Source organism: Gobio gobio (genome assembly GCF_949357685.1).
Source record: "Gobio gobio genome assembly, chromosome: 8".
NCBI lineage: Eukaryota > Metazoa > Chordata > Actinopteri > Cypriniformes > Gobionidae > Gobio > Gobio gobio.
This window is the reverse complement of record NC_137114.1, coordinates 8,825,381-8,843,907: the sequence shown is the minus strand read 5'-3', so window position 1 is coordinate 8,843,907 and position 18,527 is coordinate 8,825,381. Positions and strand designations below refer to the sequence as shown.

The 18,527-nt window shown below is 40.2% G+C and overlaps 1 protein-coding gene across 9 annotated transcripts in view; it reads right to left on the bottom strand.

Annotated features, from left to right (window-relative positions):
- Positions 1 to 18,527, bottom strand: part of elna (elastin a) — a 105,297-nt gene that overhangs the window by 48,235 nt on the left and 38,535 nt on the right. For 8 of the 9 annotated variants that reach the window (XM_079823128.1, XM_079823131.1, XM_079823123.1 and 5 more), the window contains exons 5-32: positions 18,191 to 18,271; positions 18,065 to 18,112; positions 17,937 to 17,963; positions 14,066 to 14,101; positions 13,868 to 13,963; positions 13,744 to 13,785; positions 13,024 to 13,086; positions 12,888 to 12,926; positions 12,702 to 12,776; positions 11,764 to 11,802; positions 11,582 to 11,665; positions 10,752 to 10,802; positions 10,554 to 10,604; positions 10,354 to 10,425; positions 9,705 to 9,749; positions 9,502 to 9,570; positions 9,360 to 9,404; positions 9,051 to 9,119; positions 7,017 to 7,085; positions 6,661 to 6,696; positions 6,513 to 6,578; positions 5,572 to 5,634; positions 4,519 to 4,554; positions 4,363 to 4,428; positions 3,760 to 3,822; positions 2,479 to 2,514; positions 2,331 to 2,396; positions 1,770 to 1,832 (exon numbers count right to left, since the gene is read on the bottom strand). In XM_079823128.1, the coding sequence (XP_079679254.1) occupies positions 1,770 to 1,832; positions 2,331 to 2,396; positions 2,479 to 2,514; positions 3,760 to 3,822; positions 4,363 to 4,428; positions 4,519 to 4,554; positions 5,572 to 5,634; positions 6,513 to 6,578; positions 6,661 to 6,696; positions 7,017 to 7,085; positions 9,051 to 9,119; positions 9,360 to 9,404; positions 9,502 to 9,570; positions 9,705 to 9,749; positions 10,354 to 10,425; positions 10,554 to 10,604; positions 10,752 to 10,802; positions 11,582 to 11,665; positions 11,764 to 11,802; positions 12,702 to 12,776; positions 12,888 to 12,926; positions 13,024 to 13,086; positions 13,744 to 13,785; positions 13,868 to 13,963; positions 14,066 to 14,101; positions 17,937 to 17,963; positions 18,065 to 18,112; positions 18,191 to 18,271 (1,596 nt within the window). The remainder of the gene's footprint in view (positions 1 to 1,769; positions 1,833 to 2,330; positions 2,397 to 2,478; positions 2,515 to 3,759; positions 3,823 to 4,362; positions 4,429 to 4,518; positions 4,555 to 5,571; positions 5,635 to 6,512; positions 6,579 to 6,660; positions 6,697 to 7,016; positions 7,086 to 9,050; positions 9,120 to 9,359; positions 9,405 to 9,501; positions 9,571 to 9,704; positions 9,750 to 10,353; positions 10,426 to 10,553; positions 10,605 to 10,751; positions 10,803 to 11,581; positions 11,666 to 11,763; positions 11,803 to 12,701; positions 12,777 to 12,887; positions 12,927 to 13,023; positions 13,087 to 13,743; positions 13,786 to 13,867; positions 13,964 to 14,065; positions 14,102 to 17,936; positions 17,964 to 18,064; positions 18,113 to 18,190; positions 18,272 to 18,527) is intronic. The other variant, XM_079823129.1, reaches the window with a different exon arrangement.

The following is an 18,527-nucleotide window of genomic DNA, read 5'->3' as shown; positions in this document are numbered from 1 at the left end:
GACTGGACTAATGTAATGCTTTTCTTGCGGGCCTTCCGGCATGCACTATCAAACCCTTGCAACTGATCCAGAATGCAGCTTCAAGGGTGGTCTTTAATGAGCCGAAGAGAGCGCACGTCACGCCTCTCTTCATCAGTCTGCACTGGCTACCAATAGCTGCTTGCATCAAATTCAAGGCACTGGTGCTCACCTACAAAGCAACCACTGGCTCTGCACCAATATACCTAAACTCGCTTGTTCAGACTTACACACCCTCCAGGAGCTTACGTTCTGTAAATGAATGACGCCTTGTGGTGCCATCCCAAAGAGGCATGAAATCACTCTCACTGACCTTTTCCTGGACCGTTCCCCCCTGATGGAATGACCTTCCTATCTCAATTCGAGCAGCCGAGTCTGAAGCCATTTTCAAGAAACATCTAAAGACACATCTTTTCTAGCAGCACCTGACCAATCAAGAATAGCACTTACCATTCTATTCATTTTCTGTTTGTCTATTTATTATTAAAAATAAAATAAAATAAAAAGTTCTGTCCTATGTGTTCTGTGCTAGATTAACTGAGACGTGTTACAGCACTTGCATATTGTTGCCCTTGACGGTTTTAAGTTGCTTCTATTGCTCTCATTTGTAAGTCGCTTTGGTTAAAAGCGTCTGCTAAATGACTAAATGTAAATGCAGATCGTTATGGTTACGTTAGAACTCCTTTGGTTTTGAAAGTGCTGCAGTTCAAGGTTCCTGATATGACTTTAAGGGGACGTTCCATTTTGGTAATTTTGTGGTCACATAGCAACATTACAAAGAGGATATTTGGGATGCTAACAGAACGTTCCCACATGGTCCTCTGTTGGTCATATAATAATGTTCCCGATATAAATTTAGGAGGACATTACATTTTGGTTATTGTATGGTCACACAGCGACGTAACAAAGAGGGCATTTGGGATGTTAACAGAACGCTCCCATACGGTTCCCTGTTAGTCCGATGGGGATGTTTCACTCAGAACTGCGCTCCAGCATATCCTGTTCAGTGCAGTGGTGTCTACACTACATTCACATAACTTTTGCAGGACCTTTAGGGGACCAACCTAGAATGTTATTTTTTGGTCCTATTTAGGTCCTTCCATCATGTTTAATTAATGTTTTCAGAATATGTTTGTGTGAATCAATGTACACTGGGCTGCTTTGCAATTGAGGGTCAGTGAGAGTTTGAGTCTTTGTCCACTCAAATTCTACCAGGCAGATTCATAACATCTTTAGTTGATTTGAACTTCTGAATTATTGCACTGATGGTGGACATGGGAATTTCCAATGCTTTAGCTACTTTCTTATAGCAACTTTCTATTTTGTAAAGCTCAATAATCTTTTTCTACACATCAGAACTATATTATTTGGTTTTAGTCATTGTGAATGATTAAGGGAATTTGGCCTTTGTGATTCCTCATATTTAAACTCATAGCTGGACAATTTCATGTTACTAGCCACACTTGTGTGTTAGAAAATGTAACTATTAATGTGATTATACTTCAGAGATAATTTACTCATAAAAAAGGGGTGCCAATAATTGTGGCCAACATGTTTTGGAGGAAAACATTTATCCCCCCCCCCAAACACACACACACAACAGTATTTCAAATACATTTTTGTATATTTATTTTTCACTAGGGATTGCCTTCTTTTTTTTAGATTAACACTTTATTATTAGCAACATTTTGACCTCACAACATGAATTTTAGGTTTCATCAGATACAATATTAGCATGATGTAAAACTCACCTCCAGTCCCTGGTGCTATTCCAGTTCCCCCCGCTACTCCACCAAGGGGTAAACCACCTGCACCTATGACAAAAGAAACAAGTAGTAGATTAAGTTAGTTAGTTTTAGTAGTTTAGATCATCTTTTTTTTTTTATGTCTTACATTTTTTTTAAATATTTTAATAAAATAAGCAGTGAACCATATTTTCTCTACCACTTTATAAATGCTCCAGAGACCCTAAAATCCATAACTTTTGAGTGGCTTCTAGTCATTCTTTGACATTTGCAGTTGTATTATTATTATTTTAAATCAAATTCCAAGATAGTGGCCAAACTAACTGTGGTACAAATTCTTTGCAGCTAATTTTGGAGCCAAATAACCGCCATCTTATACAGAGAGAAATTGCATGACCAAACTTTAAACAAACCACAGTTTGCTCTTTAATGTAATTTTTACTGACATGTACATGTGAAATCTGAAATATCTGAGATTTGACGACAAAGCAGAATATACAGTACTCATAGATATTTAGTTGAATTGCCTCAAAAGTTAGTTTGTTTCAATTGTTCGTTCCCACTCACCTCCTGCTCCAGGGTACAGTCCTCCATAACCAGGCCCAGCACCAGCTCCACCTGCCACACCTAAACCTAGGAGATGGGAGAAGAATACATTATAAGATGCTTTGGATACTTGGTCTAAGACTGAACCATTCAAATCTCTGTATGTTACCGTATTTAGCTGCTTTGGCTTGAGCAGGTGTCAGACCTTGGAGAGAAAGCAGAAATAAATGCTTCAGTAATCTATGATTATTGTAATGCAATATATGTGAAAATGTTATAGATACAGACATCATGGACATAACTTGCCATGTGCCAAATGAAATGGACTTGTGTAGTCAGTATAGTGTCCCATATGTCATTCAAAATTGGGCAGAGAATATTTGTTTAGGCTTTCTGACCCCAAGACTCAACTAATCTCTGCAATTCTCCATCTGTGATCATTGGAGAGTCTTTGTCCACTCAAACTCTCCTCCTTGCCGTGCATTAGGACGATATAGACCGGTCCTCTTCCAGGCAGATTCATAACATCTTTAGTTGATTGGAACTTAATTATTTGCCCTGATGGTGGACATGGGAATTTCCAATGCTTTAGCTATTTTCTTACAGCCACTTTCTATTTTGTAAACAATCTTTTGCTGCACATCAGAACTATATTATTTGGTTTTACTCATTGCGAATGATTAGGGGGATTTGGCCTTTGTGTTTCCTCATATTTATGCTCCTATGGAACAAGACGTCATAGCTAGATAATTTCATGTTCCTAGTCACCCTGTTGTGCTAGAAAATGTAAATATTAATGGGAATATACACCGATCAGGCATAACATTATGACCACTGACAGGTGAAGTGAATAACACTGATTATCTCTTCATCATGGCACCTGTTAGTGGGTGGGATATATAAGACAGCAAGTGAACATTTTGTCCTCAAAGTTAATGTGTTAGAAGCAGGAAAAATGGATTTGAGTGAGTTTGACAAAGACCAGATTTTGACGGCTAGACGACTGGGTCAGAGCATCTCCAAAACTGCAGTATTTATATCTGAAGTATATCAATGTACTTATATTTTACTCTTAAAAAAGGGGTGCCAATAATTGTGGCCAATAAGTTTTGGAGGAAAACATTTATTTTATAATGTGATTTTTTCCCCCACTTTACTTTTACTTCAGTGAAAGGTTAGATTTTTGCTTTTTTTAATGAAAGATCAAAAGTATAAACAATGCAGGTTTATTTAATGCAGGTTTATTTTTACAGTCATCATTGATCATTTTTACCAGTGGTACCAATAATTCAGACCACAACTGTATTTCAAATACATTTTGGTGTATTTATTTTTCACTAGGGAGTGGCTTGATTTTTTTAATTAACACTTTATTATTAGCAACATTTTGACCTCACAACATGAATTTTAGGTTTCATCAGATACAATATTAGTACGATGTAAAACTCACCTCCAGTCCCAGGTGCTATTCCAGTTCCCCCCGCTACTCCACCAAGGGGTAAACCACCTGCACCTACGACAAAAGAAACAAGTAGTTTAAGTAGTAGATTAAGTTAGTTTGTTTTAGTAGTTTAGATAATCTTTTTTAAATGTTAATTTAAAAGAAAATATTTTAATAAAATAAGCATTGAACCATCTTTTCTCTACCACTTTATAAATGCCCCTGAGACCCTAAAACCCATCCAGTAACTTTTGAGTGGCTTCTAGTCATTCTTTCTCAGTTGCAGTTGTATTTTTTTATTTATCAAAATCTAAGATAGTGGCCAAACTAACTGTGGTACAAATTTGAATGGAACTGGTGAAAGGAGAAAAACTTTGCAGCTAATTTTGGAGTCAATAACCGCCATCTTATACAGAGAGAGATTGCGTGACCAAACTGTAAATCAACCACAGTTTGCTCTTTAATGAAATGTTTACTGACATGTACATGTGAAATCAGAAATATCTGAGATTTGACGACAAAGCAGAATATACAGTAGCCTACTCATGGATATTTAGTTTACTTGCTTCTAAGTGCCTCAAAAGCTAGTTAGTTTCAAATGTTCGTTCCCACCTCCTGCTCCAGGGTACAGTCCTCCATAACCAGGCCCAGCACCAGCTCCACCTGCCCCACCCAAACCTAGGAGATGGGAGAAGAATATTATAAGATATTATAAGATGCTTTGGATACTTGGTCTAAGACTGAACCATTCAAATCTCTGTATGTTACCGTATTTAGCTGCTTTGGCTTGAGCAGGTGTCAGACCTTGGAAAGAAAGCAGAAATAAATGTATCTATGATCATGTGAAAAATTGTATAGTTACAGACATCATGGACATGTCCCAAATGAAATGGACTTGTGTAGCCAGTAGAGTGACCCATTTGTAATTTTGTCATTCAAAAGTGTGCAGGGAATTTTCTAGAAACATAAAATTTCCAAATAAAATATGGTCCCCTAAACGTTCCAAAAACAACCTGAATGTTCTGTGAAGGTCCGGCAAATAACGTCCCCCAACCCTTTAAGAACTCCACATTATGACCGTCTCGGATGTCCTGGGAACGTAACTAGGCAACGTCCTTGACACCAGCAGGGATGTTCTGAGAAAGTCCCGGGAACATATAATTTCTAGAAGAGGTGCTCAGGGGGTTGTTTGATAAAAAAATTTAGGCTTTCTGACCCCAAGTCTCAACTAATCTCTGCGATTCTCCAGCTGTGATTCTTGGAGAGTCTTTGTCCACTCAGTTAGTTGGTGTCCACATGGAGTGCTGTGTTTAACGATTTGTATTGCTTTCACAAGTGTGTGTGGTGTAGGTATTGAGTGTGTGGTAAATCTGAGGACCTCTGCTAGCCGTCCCCCTCTTTATTTCTTCCTTTTTTTGTATTTGTGGTGTGATTGAGACCATGCATGATTTTTGTATTGATTGGATGATTTTTTTTATAAATTTTGTCTTTATACTCTGTCCACGTCTCCATGCTAACCCTGTCCTTAGCAACGAACCTGCGTGCCCTTTTGTAAGGATGTTATTTCCTAGTATAGTCCAGGTGGCGTAGTCGACTATCAGTTAACAGCAGAACTCTCAGTTGCCTTTGTTAACCTGTAGCTCTTTTCTAACCTGACCACTCCGCCACATGTATTTCAAATACATTTTGGTATATTTATTCTTCACTAGGGATTGCCTTGGGTTTTTTTTTAATTAACACTTTTTTATTAGCAATATTTTGACCTCACAACATGAATTTTAGGTTTCATCAGATACAATATTAGCATGATGTAAAACTCACCTCCAGTCCCAGGTGCTATTCCAGCTCCCCCCGCTACTCCACCAAGTGGTAAACCACCTGCACCTATGAAAAAAGTAGTAGTTTACGTTTAGATAATCTTTTGTTTAAATGTCGTAAAAAAAATATATATATATATTTTAATAAAATAAGCAGTGAGCCGTCTTTTCTCTAACACTTTAAAAGTGCCCCTGAGACCCTAAAACACATTCAGTAACTTTTGAGTGGCTTCTAGTCATTCTTTCTCATTTGCAGTTGTATTTTTTATTTTATTTTATTTTGCCAATAACCTCCATCTTATACAGAAAGAGATTTCATGACCAAAATGTAAATCAACCACAGTTTGCTTTTTTATGTGATGTTTACTGACATGTACATGTGAAATTAGAAATATCTGCACTGTTTTTATGACAGTATATTCCAGGTTAATAACTGCATGACTTTCACAGTAATTCCTCAGTAGGACTTATCTTGTGTCTAACTGCACTCTTGGAATATCAGACTGTATTTCTACAGTGCAGATGTACTATGAAGGTACCCAGCATGCAGTGCGGCATGGATAGATTATGCTGTGGAGTTTCTTGATTCTTGTTGGTTTTATCTGTGCAGCTGAACTTTTAGCAGTTTGTGTTGGATTATGAGTAAATTATTGGTAAATCTTTATGCTGAAATTACACTAGTGGTAGTATAGTTTGACTAACTTAAAATCAGACAATTAGCTTATTTTATATTCTAGCTTGTCATTGCTTTAACAAAAGATCCCAAGCAAATACAACACTGATCACCATCACGGTGACTTCAAAACAATTACAGTACTAAACAATATCATTTCTTACAGTGGCATGATTAAAGACAACTTTATAATGAATTCCCAGTAGAACAGAACAGAATTTAGTTTACTTGCCTCAAAAGCTAGTTAGTTTCAATTGTTCGTTCCCACTCACCTCCTGCTCCAGGGTACAGTCCTCCATAACCAGGCCCAGCCCCAGCTCCACCTGCCCCACCCAAACCTAGGAGATGGGAGAAGAATACATTATAAGATGCTTTGGATACTTGGTCTAAGACTGAACTATTCAAATCTCTGTATGTTACCGTATTTAGCTGCTTTGGCTTGAGCAGGTGTCAGACCTTGGAAAGAAAGCAGAAATAAATGCATCTATAATTACTGTAATGTAATATATGTGGAATTGTTATTGATACAGATGTCCTGGACATAAATTGCCATGTGCCAAATGAAATGGACTTGTGTAGTCAGTAGAGTGACCCATTTGTCATTTTATATGGGACAGGATAGGATAGGACAATGTTAATTTGACAGGGAAATTGTTCCAATCTGGGACAGACTGTCATTTGGGAAAGGGCTGTTACTGACGACAACAACACCCACAAGGCACCAAACTTCACTTTCTTTATGATCTTCTGGATATTTTGTACAGACAGATTTGTACCTCCTGTTGCAGGGTAGACCCCTCCGGCTCCTGGCACAATTCCAGCACCACCAGGAACTACTCCTGCACCTGGAGCAATTCAGGACCATGATCAGTCAGTTTGACATTCCCATTGCTATAGTTTAATCCTGCTCCTGGAGGTCCACTGTCCTACAGAGTTTAATTCTAAACCTGAACTCTTGCTTGTACATTTCTAGTAATCCTAATTATATTGATTGGCATGTTTCTATTTCTGTTTCATTTAGGCTAGAATTGAAGAACTCTGGTACACTCACCTAAAGGATTATTAGGAACACCTGTTCAATTTCTCATTAATGCAATTATCTAATCAACCAATCACATGGCAGTTGCATCAATGCATTTAGGGATGTGGTCCTGGTAAAGACAATCTCTTGAACTCCAAACTGAATGTCAGAATGGGAAAGAAAGGTGATTTAAGCAATATTGAGCGTGGCATGGTTGTTGGTGCCAGACGGGCCGGTCTGAGTATTTCACAATCTGCTCAGTTACTGGGATTTTCACGCACAACCATTTCTAGGGAATGGTGTAAAAAAAGGGAAAAAACATCCAGTATGCGGCAGTCCTGTGGGCGAAAAGGCCTTGTTGATGCTAGAGGTCAGAGGAGAATGGGCCGGCTGATTCAAGCTGATAGAAGAGCAACTTTGACTGAAATAACCACTCGTTACAACCGAGGTATGCAGCAAAGCATTTGTGAAGCCACAACACGCACAACCTTGAGGCAGATGGGCTACAACAGCAGAAGACCCCACCGGGTACCACTCATTTCCACTACAAATAGGAAAAAGAGGCTACAATTTGCACAAGCTCACCAAAATTGGACAGTTGAAGACTGGAAAAATGTTGCCTGGTCTGATGAGTCTCAATTTCTGTTGAGACATTCAGATGGTAGAGTCAGAATTTGGCGTAAACAGAATGAGAACATGGATCCATCATGCCTTGTTACCACTGTGCAGGCTGGTGGTGGTGGTGTAATGGTGTGGGGTATCCCATACCATTTTCTTGGCACACTTTAGGCCCCTTAGTGCCAATTGGGCATGGTTTAAATGCCACGGCCTACCTGAGCATTGTTTCTGACCATGTCCATCCCTTTATGACCAGCATGTCCCCATCCTCTGATGGCTACTTCCAGCAGGATAATGCACCATGTCACAAAGCTCGAATCATTTCAAATTGATTTCTTGAACATGACAATGAGTTCACTGTACTAAAATGGCCCCCACAGTTACCAGATCTCAACCCAATAGAGCATCTTTGAGATGTGGTGGAACGGGAGCTTCGTGCCCTGGATGTGCATCCCACAAATCTCCATCAACTGCAAGATGCTATCCTATCAATATGGGCCAACATTTCTAAAGAATGCTTTCAGCACCTTGTTGAATCAATGCCACGTAGATTTAAGGAAGTTCTGAAGGCGAAAGGGGGTCAAACACAGTATTAGTGTGTGTTCCTAATAATCCTTTAGGTGTGTATATATCTGAATAACAAGGAGTTTAAATGCATATACATGCTTACCCTGTCTGACACAGGTGTCAGACCTTGGAAAGAAAGCAGAAATAAATGCATCTATGATTATTGTAATGTAATATATGTGATAAATGTTATAGATACAGACGTCCTGGACATAACTTGCCATGTGCCAAATGAAATGGACTTGTGTAGTCAGTAAGAGTGTGCTCAGCAGTTCCCTGCCTTGCACCTTTTAGCTGAACCCACACTGGTGAGGGCTTTACAGTGAATTACTACCCAACAGTCTAAGTGGCATTATTTTACTGAAAGGGGAACATGGTTTTGCCAAGTAGGACATCCATGTTTCTGGTACAACATTTCTATCAAGCAGTTAATGGTGAGGTTAGAGATAGGATAGGACAATGTTAATTTGACAGGGAAGTTGTTCCAGTCTGGGACAGACTGTCATTTGGGAAAGGGCTGTTACTGACGACAACAACACCCACAAGGCACCGAACTTCACTTTCTTTATGATCTTCTGGATATTTTGTACAGACAGATTTGTACCTCCTGTTGCAGGGTAGACCCCTCCAGCTCCTGGCACAATCCCAGCACCACCAGGAACTACTCCTGCACCTGGAGCAATTCAGGACCATGATCAGTCAGTTTGACATTCACAATGCTATATTTTAATCCTGCTCCTGGAGGACCACTGTCCTGCAGAGTTTAGTTCTAACCCTGAACTCTTGCTTGTACATTTCTAATAACCCTAATGACATTGATTGGCTTGTTTTTAGGTGGGTTTGATTTAGGCTGGAATTGTAGAACTCTGGTAAATCTGAATAACAAGGAGCTTAAATACATATACATGCTTACCATATTTAGCAGCTTTTGCCTGAGCAGGGGAGAGTGCACCAGTACCTTGGCACATGGGAAAACAAAAGAAAAATGTATCAATATTTTATCCTTCTACTAAACCGACTGTCATTTAATGCTATGGCACACATTTGTATCTCACCTCCTACCCCAGGAAAGAATCTACCTGTGCCTGGTACACCACCAATACCAGTAACACCAGGACCAGCACCTAGTCAAACCACAAAAACACATTTACAAGCCAAAAACCATGTGCCATCAGATTAGTTTTCTCTGAGATTATCACTTGCCAAACAACCACTTCGGGGCCCATAATATAGCAGGATAATTAATCAGTGCACTCACCATATTTAGCTGCTTTAGCTTGAGCTGGTGTGAGGACACCTGCACCTGCTCAGAGGGAACCATTTATTTGGTAAGACTTAATTTCAATGGCCCATTTTTAACATTATATTGACTATAAGTAACTGCAACAACATGTCAACTAACTCAATAGATTATTAGTAAACTGTCTGTTTAATATCTGCTTACTCTTTATTTTGATGCTCACCAACAGACATTCTACTGACTAACTACTATGTCAACGTATTATACTAACCCTAAACGAACAGTCTACTAATACTTTAATGACAGTTTGTTGACATGTAGTTGCAAAGTTACTTATAGTTAGTAGAATATCTTAAGTGCACTATAGAAATAAGAAGTAAACATATTAAACTGGGATTTATAATTTGAAGCTACATCAGATTGGACTTGTAAATAAACAACTTGTATTGTGGTCTGTCATTTTTCAAGCTCAACAACAACTTTGATTTTTGTTTTATGAAAAAGCTGCTTGTACATTCTTTTCTATGGCTTCTTTTTTTCTATTCCACAACTTTAGAAATGACATAAGAGTGAGTAAATGATTTCCATATTGGGGTGTACTATTTCTTTAAAATGACAATGGCTGATTGCAGCTCTTAAATCATTCTTTAGCAAAATGATTTCTCACCTCCTGCCCCTGGGGAAAGTCCACCAGCACCACCTGGCAAAGCTCCAACCCCACCTAAACCAGCTCCAATACCTGAGGAAATACGTAAACACTGAAGTAGCTGCTTGAGTAAATGACTTCCATTTCTGATCGGCCTATTCCTTTAATATGAAAATGTTGATTGCAGTTTTGTGGGATTATAAAAGAAAATGCCTCTTCACCTCCTGCCCCAGGGTAAAGTCCACCAGCACCACCTAAACCAGCTCCAGCACCTTAAGACATTTGCCAAGAGTGAACTTCATATTACATTCATATAACACAAATATGCACAAACATCTGAAGCAAATATTAATATCTTTGTTCAGTGAATATAGCTTAGGCCATGTGGATTTTAAAAACATTTAATAAATGATTATTACCATATTTAGCAGCTTTGGCCTGTGCCACAGCGAGCCCTAAAGACCCCACACCTGCATACAGAGACAGCAGATCAGCCATTGATCATACATTTGCAGTGCGTGTGTGTGTGTGTGTGTGTGTGTGTGTGTGTGTGTGTGTGTGTGTGTGTGTGTGTGTGTGTGTGTGTGTGTGTGTGTGTGTGTGTGTGTGTGTGTGTGTGTGTGTGTGTGTGTGTGTGTGTGTGTGCATGTGTGTGTGTGTGTGCATGTGCACTGTTTGCAGCCATGTAAAGTAACATTGGGATTTCAGTATCTTTGCAACTCTTCTATGGTGAATATCATGAAGTCAATAAACAAACTGAATAAATAAGAAATTATATTTTGCATTAAAGGTAGGGTAGGCAATTTTTTTAAAAACCCTTTTTGTTTTACTGGTTGAAACTCTCTTCCCATCCTGATAGCAATCAGTAATATAAGTGGACTAAATATATATATCTTCTGTGGAAGTTACAGAACCAAAAAACTATTCATCCAATCATTCGGTCCGAGAAGAGAGAGCCCTCTGCCACATGAACGGTCTGTGTTTTGGAGGAGGCGTGGCTTTGGTGAGCACTCTGAAAGGAGGGTGGGATCTCATGCTTTTAAATCTAGCTTGCTATTGCTAGCCTCTCAGAAATTGCCTACCCTACCTTTAAGATAATGAAGCCATTTCTTTCAGGCTATTAAAGTGTTTTGCATCTACATTATATTACAATACAATAATAGTTTTGGTGGGAAATATGACATGTTTTTACAGGTTATGTTAGATTCACCCTGTAGTGTATTACAATGATTTAAAAATGATAGCTCACCAGTCCCTGTTGGATAACCCGGCTTGGAACCAGCTCCTCCTTTCCCACCAGGGAGTCCAGTACCACCACCAAAGCCACCATAACCTTTTGTATACCAGGTGACAATCAGCACATAAGCTAAAATACAACATACACCAGGTATTTTGCACATGCATGTTCTCAAGGTTGCTACTGTAGCCTACCGTATGGAAGTTTACCGCCAGTATAGGGCAACCCAGCACCTGTTGAGACAGGTAATCAGGTGTATCAAAACATAGGCTACTAAAGATACAACAAAAATACTTTGTGATGTAAAATATGCTGTAAACGTATCAAAGCTAATGCTATTGGTATTAACTAACACAAGGCCAGTGTTTGAACATAAAGCGCATACAGATTAAATAATATACATATGAAACTGCAAAAATTAATATGATAAAGAAGCATCTGACACAACATATGAAGCATTAAACAGTTCAAATTGACCCCACATTTTTATCAACACTGTATCCTGTTTTAATCAGAACAAATATGCAAGCTTGGAAAAGCTTTGTTCCACTAGAGACTCTCATATTAATACCGCAATCAATTTCTCGTAATTTTACTGGATGAATTCCTAATCCATGATTAAGGCTGAACGCACCGATAAGAGAGACGTGAAAATATGCATTTAATTTCAAGTGTCAAACGGAAACATTTACGAAAATATATTTTAGATATGACTATGAAAACTATGCCTATGAACTTTGTCAGGGCATTTTCTCAGGTGAGGAGTCACTTCCCAGAGAGCACATCGTCAATCTGAGGTTAGTGCTTGAAACAAAATTAATTGAGCTCTTCAACTGTTGAACCTCCATGTAGGAGAAATCACACAACGTTTCTGTGCACCGGAGAGCAATCTACTACATAAATGGATGAATAGCAATGCAAGTCTAAGCAGTGATCCAATATAGCTGGGTTTCATCTGGAGCGTTTGATGAAAGACATTCTTACTTGCTTATTTCTAGCAATCTCATATTGTGCTGCTTAAATAGCTGTAAAACCACAAATGCAATCAGTCAGCAAATTATTCTTTCCAAGGGCTGGTAAAGCTGGGCTGAGCTGATTTGTGTAGTCTGATTAAAAGAATGAGATATTTCACCTGGGGCTTTGGGAGATTTCAGAGGGTATCCGTGAAAAACTCCTTGTTGCAATGGTCCACCATATCCACGCCCACCTATGACAGACAACATCAAGTTCTTAACCATGCAGATCCTGTTAGATTAGCAAACTTCGAACACTTTCTAGATATCATTATACTGTTTAAAATGGTTGCTCATGTACTAACCAGCACCTGGTACCAGACCCTGCCCAGCACCACCAGCAGCTATAGGAAAGATTCAGTCAGTCATATAGTTATTGTATAATTTATCTTCAGAAGTATCACACTGCAATGACGGATGTCATTTTCATTGAGAGATTACCTGATTTAGGCTTGAGTCCACTTCCTGTGGCTACACCAGGAAGAACACCCCGTCCATTGAAGCCTGTGGTCATATAAATCCAAGTGATCAAGACCAAATGAATGAATTTGGTGTTTTATCCAAATAACAGAGGTATTAGGTAGCCTGCACAAAATCTGCTACCACAGAATGCTCCACAGATGTTTGCAGAAATCATTTAAGTTTGACACATTTGTTTATAAGATGTCTTGGCTGATTTGATAATGGACCAAACATACTTCATGCAAGTACGTGAGTGCAATGCTTCTAACTGCACAATGTGCATTTCATGCACCATTTCTATGTTAAATGGTTTTCTGTTGTCTGTTCTCTCCTTTAGGTCAACTGCTGTCATGGAGAAGCAACTGAGGTCTAAGGTCCCTCTTGCTGAGCGAGTCTAGTTAAATGGAACTGTTTTTAGCTAGCTACCTGAAAAATCCATTGCACACTATGAAGGTAACTCTATCGCCCTCTTGAATGTGCCAAGAATTTGTATGTTTGCACACTTGCATATAAAATGTTTCTGGCCTAGGAGTGTAGTATCTTAAGCTCTGTTGAACATATTTTGCCATGTGTAGATCCATTTCACAGAATTCAGCGAATGTTCCCCACAATCAGCACATAAAATGTGAAAAACGTTTTCAGATTCCTTGTGGGCCTGGTCGTCAAATTACAGTACATAACCAGAGGAAAAGAACAAACCTTGTCCAAGTCCTCCTTGATACGGACCAGGCACTCCCACTCCTGCAAAAATCAAGATTGAAAAGTTGATCTATAATCTTGCATATTTCCATTTATATATGCAACTTCACACTTCCACGCTTACCCGGCACAGGAGCTTTTCCAGCTTTTGCTGCTTTTCCTCCAGGTCCAACTCCACCAGGGCCCAGTCCTTGTACACCGGTCTGAGGAATGCCAATGCCTAAGCAATACAAACACGAGACCATCATACACTGTACGATCACTGCTTGCTAATCATTCAAATGCACTCATGCAAAGCACAATAAATATCCATTTACTGCACCTGGGAGACCAGTACCAGTTCCTCCTACACCTGGCCCTGAACGAACACAAACACATTAAGTCACATCACTAAACTCATTGAATGCAAAGCTAGACTGCAGATATTCCATGTGATTCCCTCTCTGATTTAATTTGCCTCACTTGCTCTGTCCCTCTGACATGAAACACGTCATCTTATCTGATTTCAGTGCCTGGAAGCTGATGTTTCAGGCTGTTCATTTATTTGTTTAACCATTTTCCAACCGATATCAAACACAGAGGAACAGACATTGCATGCTGCTTTTAGATTGTGCCAAGGACAAGCTGAAGTAATGTGCTGGCCTTCTTTACACGAACACCACCAGCGGTGTCCCAGAGGGAACACGTTTGTTGATTTGGCTCATGATCTAAGGCTCCTTCATTCAAGTTCAAGCCAACTGGAATACCATGAAAAGAGTCTTAGCCGTGTTATATGTAGTTATATGTAAAATGTGTTTAAAAGGGACCTGTATGTTTTGACTGTATGAATAGTTCTTCTGAGTATGAGGTCCGTTCTCCACATACTTTTTCTATTTCAGTTCCCTATCAAAAGCTACTCTCAATGCTGCGCTGACAGTGCTATGGGAAAATATCTTTGTTTGACCAGTTGTGAAGTATGTGTGGCAAACGCGCCAACAACTTAGCTTTAAATAACCTCTCACGATTACATCACTGGAATGCGTGCTCATGAGAGGCTATAAATAGACATGAAGCATCTGTCCACTTTGTTCCAGTTCCAGCTGTCAGTGTGCAAGAGAAAAAAAGAGTGCCTCGCGGCCCATAAGCATGAGCTCTGCTTTGAGTGCTTCATTAAAGTACTTTGCACTCATCTCGCGTGTCGTGAGTCGATCTGGCTAAGGAGCGTGAGACGAGTCCTTCCCTTTCTCTCGTTCTATCTCCAGATCGCAACGTCCTCCCGTCCGCTGCTGAAGGTGATGCTTTTTCAGAGCGGACTAAGGATATAGGTTCTCTTGTCAATAAAGAATCTAGTGGCTTGGATCTCGCATGTACTGAGGCAACACTCTGGATTATGGATCTGCTATATAGAGGTTATATATAGCTTATTCTTCACATGTCTTTGTGCCCTTGATGTTGACTTATTTGACTATTGTGGGTGCAAGGGCACGTGGCTATATGATGATACCCCAGTTGGAAGAGATGCTCGTGGGTTATCTCTCCTGGGAGCTCATCGTCACAAAAAAATCAGCACTCCCCACCAAGCAGTGCAGAACAACATTCACGCTGGTAGGGAAGGCTTTCGATCAGTGGGTCATGCTGGTGCTGCTCTGCACACTATGGAAGTGTACTGCCCCCTAGGGCAGGGCATGTAAAATATATTAAGTAGCTCCTTCCTGACATCCTCACGACACCACTGTTCCAACCCCGCCACCTTCTGTGTTTCAGGGGGGCAGAGGTTTCCAGCGAAATGTTGAATGTTCTGTTGCTTTCTGCCATCTCCTAGGACACAGAACATTTAATACCCCCCAACAAGACGAAATATCGAAATGAGTGCCCCTTTCAGAGAAGTTTGCATTGTGGAAAGTGCTGTCCAGTATCTCTTCTTGGGTCTTAAAGCAGGGGTCTCAAACTCATTTTACCTGGGGGCCGCTGGAGGTAGACTCTGGGTCAGGCTGGGCCGCATCAAGTATTACACATAAACAGTGTTTCAAGTATTGCAAAAAAAAGTAGCACAACTGATCCAATCTTCTCAATCTTTATTATTAACAGTTCTTCAACATGAATGTTTCTTCTGAACATTAACTGTTCCTCTGAATTTGAACTAAATATAGGGGCTTTTTGAGACTATTTGTAAACAATATTTGCATTAATTTGCGTCAAATATATTATTAGTCCCAATATTCTTCGCATGAGTGAGTGAATAAATACAAAGAAGACTTTAGAATTATCTAGTGGTCTGGTGGTAGAGTTTTTGTCAATCATGTCAAAGTTTCCGGGTTCTAATCCGCTCTCATATAGTTTTTCTTCATTAAAATCAAAGATGTTCATCAATGATTGTATAATAAGACCATGGACACATTTGCATTTTGTTTTGTGATTTCACCGGAAAGAATACAGTCTCTCTCAGCAACGGCATTAAGCGATAGATTGACGCACTCGTCTGTGTGTGAAGACTGTGCAGTGTGCACGAGCCAAAAGAGAACGTAAACCCTGCATACTTTGATTTGATTGGCCATCTCAATCCTTTTGACATTGACGAGCACTGTTAGACCACATTCGTTTCAACTGTGTGATCAGCTTCGTTCGTCTGTTCCTGTCAATCACGCTGTGTCAACCAATTATACTGCATGAGGGAGGGGCGAGCCAACTCTCTCTCTCTCACACACACACAAAGGCAGCAAGCGTGGCAAGCGCGGCAAGCGCTGCACACGCAGCGACTCGGCTAAAAGGTGCTTTTCAGAGCATCGCGTGGGCCACACTAAACTTTGATGTCAAGAAGGGGGCCACAAAATATCATCCTGCGGGCCGCAAGTTTGAGACCCCTGTCTTAAAGACAATAGAAAGGCATTACAGAGTACGTGTTCCCTACTACCGTGAAACATAGGAGGTGCATTTGCTGTCACAAGAGCTGCAAAATGTTCTGGGCAAAGGGGCCATAGAACATGTCCCCTCTCAGAAAGACAGTCAGGCTATTACAGTCTGTAGTTTTTGGTTCCCAAAAAAAGATGGGGGTTGCATCCGATTTTAGATGTCCATTTTAGATTCTTTCAGAACGTACAAGTTCAAGATGCTAACAATACAGATAATTGTGTCTCAGATCCAATACAAAGATTTGTTTGTCACAATCAATCTCAAGGATGCATATTTTCATATAGAAATTCTACCACAACACAGAAAGCTCACTTTCAGGGTTCACTTTCAGGGGCAAAGCTTACCAATATCGGCCCGTGGAGCAAGACGACTGAGGCCTCCCATTAGAGCAAAGATCCTCTGTGGGACTTGGCCACAGTCCTTGAGGGGCTAGTTGAGATCCCTTTTTGAACCAGCGCCTGACAAGCTTCTGACTATAAAGATAGTTTCTCTCATGGCCATTACTTTGCTAAAGATAATTGTGGGTTTGCAGGCTCTATCAATTTTGCCATCCTGCTTAGACTCTGCCCCTGGACTAGTCAAAGATATTTATCTTCCTAACTATCTGCCTAAAGTTGCATTATCAACCATGCATCCGGTCATTCTTGAAGCCTTCTGTCCTCTGCTGTTCACTACACTGGGGCAAGAGAAACTTCACCTACTGTGTCCAGTTTGTGCTCTTCAGACTTATGTCCACCTCACTTGCCAGTAGCGCAAGTCAGAGCAACTTTTCATTTGCTATGGCAACTGCAAACAATGTCATACCGGGTGAGGGATGCTATTGCTCTAGCCTATGAGGTGTGCTGTTAAGCTTCGCCTCTAGGACTTAGGGCTCCTTCCACCAGGGGGGTTGCATCCTCCAGGGCTTTGGCAAGAGACGCTCCCTTGCAACAAGTATGTGATGCGGCAGGCTGGACCTCTCTGCACACATTTATCAGATTTTATAGTTTGGATGTTAATTTTACTCTGGGCTCACATGCCCTTCACTCAATATTCCAGGCTTTACTCGTGTTTGTGCGCACACACTTCACAACCTTGACATCATTGTCAGAGGTTATTTAAAGCCTAGTTCTTGGCACACATACTTCACAACCGGTCAAACAAAGATGTTTTCCCATAGCACTGTCAGCGCAGCATCTCGTTCCTGCTTTTGCAAGAAACTCTGGTTACAGTCAATTAGCCAGAGACATTCTTCTCCAAAGATGTTTGCATAAAAGATTGTGTTTGTACAATGAAAACAATGGACTCCCAAAGACATATATTACCTCCTTTAGGGGGCTTTACACCAGCACCTGAAACAAGATAATCAGACTTAGAAAAGAGTTGTGCAGTTTGTGTTACTTAGCCACTAAGAAAATCTAATTCATCAATGGACTTGTTGAATGAATGGCACCTCCAGGAAGACCTCCTCCAGGCAGACCTCCACCAGGTAGCCCAGTGCCTAAAGAGAAAGCCTAATGGTTATATGCAATTACTTGACTGCACTTTAACCTTTGCTGACTATTCACTGGATGAGCACCTGATTTTGCCGGTTTCAGACCTCCAGCCATTGGGTAGAATCTTCCAGCACCACCATAGCCGCCATAACCCCCATAACCACCTACAGTAGGAGGGACACATAGCAACAAATTCAGAAAACCTGTATGCAAGGAATTTACATTTATTGGCAATTCGTTTATAGTGTAAGTAAAAAATGTAATTAAGCATAACATTAGTTCTGGCTGGTCACGTCAGTCAAGTTCGCATCAGCTGAATCTCAGCTGATCCATGTCTACCTATAGGAATACAATGCCTGTCATAGCATCCCTACATATGCTTTGGTCCATTCAGTATTATCAGCAGCTTTATCATGTTGC